Source organism: Ascaphus truei, chromosome 13, assembly GCF_040206685.1.
Source record: "Ascaphus truei isolate aAscTru1 chromosome 13, aAscTru1.hap1, whole genome shotgun sequence".
NCBI lineage: Eukaryota > Metazoa > Chordata > Amphibia > Anura > Ascaphidae > Ascaphus > Ascaphus truei.
In genome coordinates, this window is record NC_134495.1 from 15,674,886 (window position 1) to 15,679,885 (window position 5,000).

A 5,000-nucleotide genomic window follows, 5' to 3' on the forward strand; every position below is an offset into this window, starting at 1 on the left:
CTTAGTGACGATGGTGAATATCTGGGTGCAAACCTGCGAATGTGCTCACAAAGGATTTATTTTTTAATTCACTGTACACTGTACGGTGGAGGAGTTTTTACTCACCATAACTTATTTAATGTGGGGTTAAATAAATATTTAGATGATGAAAACTTAAAAAATGAGTTTCAGTGTGAAAAGCTGCACATATCTGCCGAAGCAAGTGATATTTTTATTTGCTGTACGTTGTAGGATTTTTGTCACTTTTTTTTTACCCACCATAACTTATATAATGAGATTAACACAGATGTAGAAAAAACAACAACAAAAAACAAGATAACAATCGAAGACAGAAGATGTGAGAAATTCATAAATAAACAGACGGGGCAATAAATGGATGAAAGTGTGATAGTGATAAATGTAGAGAACATGTAGCACTATATATCCATCAGAATTGTAGTATACATATATCTTGTATGTTCCTCTACCTTACATTGTACCAGCATGTGAGTTCTTCATAGTCTTAGATGTAATCCGTACATTTTAAATATCTCACAAATCTCTTGCCTGTTCTTATAAATAAAAAAAACATGGAAACCCAAAAATTCCTACTGAATAGGAACTCACAGCAGGTAAGAATCACTTGGGCCTCCTAGCTTTTCCATTTGCCTATCTGCTGTGGCGTCTCAGATTCAATAGATGCTTGGCTTTCGTTCATATTAAAATAGCAGTCTCCCGCTATGGGATGGGATGGGAAACGGGGGTGTCCGGGGGTTGTAACGCGTTAATATTGGCTCCTGAAAACCCCTGGTCCCTGAGATAACTTGCTGGTACTGTAAGAGTATCACCAGAACTTCCTGGCATTAAATCTCCCTTTGTCACGTGGGCCAACAGGAGGCCGCAATGGGTGACTTGGCGACTTCCTATTGGTCCACATAACGTGGGAGTTTTAACCACCATTTTGCTATTTTCATCTCCGGGGGGCGCCCTCGGGTTCCCATGATGCTTACCTCTGAAGGTAGCTCATTCCTGTCTCCTCCAGGGGGAAGTAAAAACTCCTTCCAGTTCTAGTACAGAATGAGAGACCCCACTGAGCTCTGAGGCCAGTGATTTTTACTCCATTCTAATGTATAAAGACTCAATGCACATGAGTGAAACATGACGGATATTAATGTATCCGAAGTCGGCGTGAAGCAGAAGCTCCATATCTTCTAATCGGTGCTATTCCATAAGAAACTTTTTGGTGGCCATCAAACCCCTTATTGCCCATTCAAGTAAATAACCTGCAAGGTGTCTTCCAGCGGCAGAAGGTATGCTATGGAGCCCATCATATCTAACTAATGTATGAAACCATTTATCAGGCTATTGTATGTACTGTAGTGCCAACGAGTATTCTAAAACCAATCTGGGGCAATCACCAACAAGACCCAGGTACATGCTGGGTACCTGCTGGGTACCTGCTGGGTACCTGCTGGGTACATGCTGCAACATTTCGGTGACATTTCTGCAGACAGACTAATGGCCAATCGGATTAACAGCAGGGGTCCCTGGCAGTCCCATTCAAACTGAATGGGACTGCCAGAGACCCCTGCTGTGTTAATCCGATGGGCCATTAGTCTCTGTAGAAATGTCACTGAAATGTTGCAGCATGTAGCCAGCATGTAGCCAGCATGTAGCCAGCATGTACCCAGCATGTACTCAGCATGTACCAGGATCTTGCTGGTGATAGCCCCAGATTTTCCAAGGCAAGTTTTAGAATACTCATCGGCGCACCTGTATAAACCCCATTTATACATCTAGGAATCCAACATGTGAGTCCTGACCTTTATCTTCTGTAGCCCAAGTCCAACCCAGATCTTTTTGCTAATTAGGATTTGTAGTCACACTCTGCTGTCGGTCGACATTTGCTTGAAACCTTTTCTGGTTTCCAGCAAATGAATTCATAGTCCCAAACAATGGCAGGCTTCCCAGGTGACGAGTGATGGCAGGGCCTCATCGCAACCTTCTTCTTTCTGAGCACATTATCCCCTAGCAAGCGAGGTGAGCTGTGAAAGACAATAGCCAGTGCGCTCGTCTGAAAGCCATGAGGAAATCCATTAGCCAGCTAAATCTGTCCACTATTGTAAACCGTTTTTCTCAGCTCGAACACTGATGTGTTTGGAGGGGAGAACATTTTGAAGCATTATCCTAGAGCGAAGTTTTGCAGAGGCTGACAGTAATTGCATTATTATTTTTTTGTTGTTGTTGCTGGAAACAAGATTTGCTTTATTTTTAGTTCCTTTACAGGCAATAGCTTTAAAAAGACAAGAGAAAATTAAATATAAAAGGGTGACAGTATTGTTGGCTAATTAACCATTTCACCGCCACATTATTTTATTCCATATTGATCTGACTAAGTGAGTCCGGGATTGAGGTGTAGAGGAAACCAGCAAATCTGTTATCAGTATACATGTTGTTGTGTGGTTGTATCCATTGCAAAATATTTCATACCCTGTATCTAACTGCAGGACTTCTTATTTTAACTCTTCAATGTTGAGGGGAATGTAATTCATTGCAGGGAAATCTACCTCTTACCTCTCCAACACTAAGAAAATAAAGGGTGACATCTGGGGTGTGTGCCACTTAAAAGAAATTCTACCTGTGTCACTAACCCCTTTAGTAAGAGATGTGCATGCAACGCGTTACACTGAAGGGGTTCATTGGATAGCTCCACTGTTCTATGTAAGTGGTGCAGCCAGAAGAGCATGTCAATTGTGGTACTCTGATCGTGTGATACTCAACGAAGTTTAGTGATTAATGACTTTGAAAGCCACACGTTACATGGCAGTACCTCCATCCTTTGCCCAGGCCTTTTTGTTCACCATATATTCCCACCTGTTTTCTTCTTTGTAGGTGAAGTCGGACTATGAGCAGCTCAGAGAAACCCTCACCATAGTCACCAAAGAACGAGATTTGGCTGTGAAGGAGAAATACCAGCTCCAAGCCAAACTGGAGAACCTAGAGCAGGTCCTAAAGGTGAGACAGTGTACCGATATGCAGTGACGTGGAGAAGAAGGGGTGTATCAACATAACTTGGAAAATTCAGCTACACTATGTGGTCATGGAGCCAAAGCACGCCAAGGAGGAAATAGAGCTTGTACAATTTTATGAAGTATTTAGAGTTCTAACTGATGATAATAGTAGCCGTACTGGAGAAGTGTAGGCTGTAATAGATTATGGGGAACCAACACTAGGTTTTTCCTTGGTGAAATTATAGTTTACAGCTCTTTCCAAACCACATTGGTTTCTTCTTCAAGCGTACTCTTTATATATGAAATTATAGTGTGTAGAGCAGAATGATCGTACCAGGGGATACTTTTTCATGTACAAACCGGGCGTGTCACTACTTTTTTTTATTGATACATTTACAGTTCATATTCTGGAGGCCAGGGTCATGTGTAAGATGATTAGCCCAGATAGTTTCAACTCGGCCCTCTTTTCAAAGCACAACAAGTTCTGAATCTTTTCTTCACTTTATTTAGGGAAAGCAGCATAAAAGACAGGCAATTGTGAAGAGATGTTGGTGCTTAGATAGTGTCTCTCTGTGGGTGCTTGGTAGTTAAGGGCAGTTGAAAAGGGTAATCCTACCACTACAGCAGTTACAGCAGGTACTCACTCATCCAGAGGTGATGGTGGAAAAGAAGTCCCAATGTATGCTGGGTAGCAAGATAGCCTGGGGACAGACCATCTGTGGGCAGAGCAGAGGAGGAGAAAGCAGACTAGCCCATTTAGGAGAAAGGCTGGGGCTGCTATGGCAACTCACAGAAATGTCTGAGGGAGCTACAACATGTAGCAATAATGTTGCATTTTCTCACACAGCAAGCTGCTGGGACAGGGGAAAATGACAGGCAACTGAACAAGGGAGAAATGAATCCCATAAACTAAAGGAGAGACAGAGGAATATGGAATCTAGTTCCAGGACAGTTCAACATTCTTTTGAAAGGAAAGTGATTTATTTCTGAAAGGCTTTGCTCCTTTCTATTCTCATGCTATAAATCAGGGGGGCGCAAACTGGGGGGCCGTGAGATTTTAATTAAATGCCAGGGGACCGGGCACGGCCTCTGTAACTTCCCTTGGCTTTGGGTGACGTGTCGCCATGGCATCGCGGGATCACGTGATGTCGTGTTACCAAGACATGACGTTCCTTGACCCCATGGCATCATTTGACACCGTAGCTAAGGTAGGGGGGGAGCAGGGTGGCACAGGGGGATATGTTTGCACACCCTTGCTATAAATAGTTAATTCTAGTTTACAGTCCAAAGTAGAGATGTTCGAATGGGACTAGATTCCCTCAAACTTTTTTTGTACGTAACGTGTAAGAAAGTGGCTCGAACTTGTTTAACTTTTAGCAAAATTGAAAATAGATTCGCTGGTGAAATTTGCCAGACAACATCCAGGTCCTGAAGTTGGACTTTCTCTCTCGTAAAAAAACAAAAAAAAAAAAACGTATTTCAAGCTATGGAATTAAGTTTGTATTTTATAAACTGCTTGCAAACTTTTAAAACTGTGCGAAACGTATTTGGTGAAAAAAAGGCATATTTGGCATAGTTCACGAAAAGTTCTCACATTTCTAGTCAAAAGCATTGTTCCAATGCTTAATAAATGTCGACTCTTTTAAAATGAGACACAATCCTTATTGTCTTTATCGCCCCTTTAACCACTGACTTGGAGGCAATGTAACAGGAATATGGAACACTAGTCTGCCCATTCTACTATCTGCTGCAAGATCTCAGACCCTATTATGTCCTTTCATATTGTGTCTATCTCCAGAGATTTTTTACCTCCCTTACTGTATTATCCTCAATGACCTCTTGAGGCTATTTCATGAATCCACCACACTTCCCGTGAATAAGTATGTCCTTACTTCTCCCCTGAGCCTCCGACCCTGCAGTTTCAAAGAATAACCTTGTGTTCCTGCACTTCTCTCTCTCTTTTTTTTCTCTTCCCCTCTCTCTTCCCCACTTTCTCTTCCCCTCTTTCTC

General features: G+C 42.2%; 1 protein-coding gene across 35 annotated transcripts in view; it reads left to right on the forward strand.

Moving 5' to 3' along the window:
* The window catches only part of RIMBP2 (RIMS binding protein 2), a 175,322-nt gene that overhangs the window by 101,062 nt on the left and 69,260 nt on the right, over positions 1-5,000 (forward strand). For 34 of the 35 annotated variants that reach the window (XM_075568667.1, XM_075568668.1, XM_075568669.1 and 31 more), the window contains one exon: positions 2,872-2,994. In XM_075568667.1, the coding sequence (XP_075424782.1) occupies positions 2,872-2,994 (123 nt within the window). Of the gene's footprint in view, positions 1-1,270; positions 1,290-2,871; positions 2,995-5,000 lie in introns of those variants that run through there. The other variant, XM_075568680.1, reaches the window with a different exon arrangement.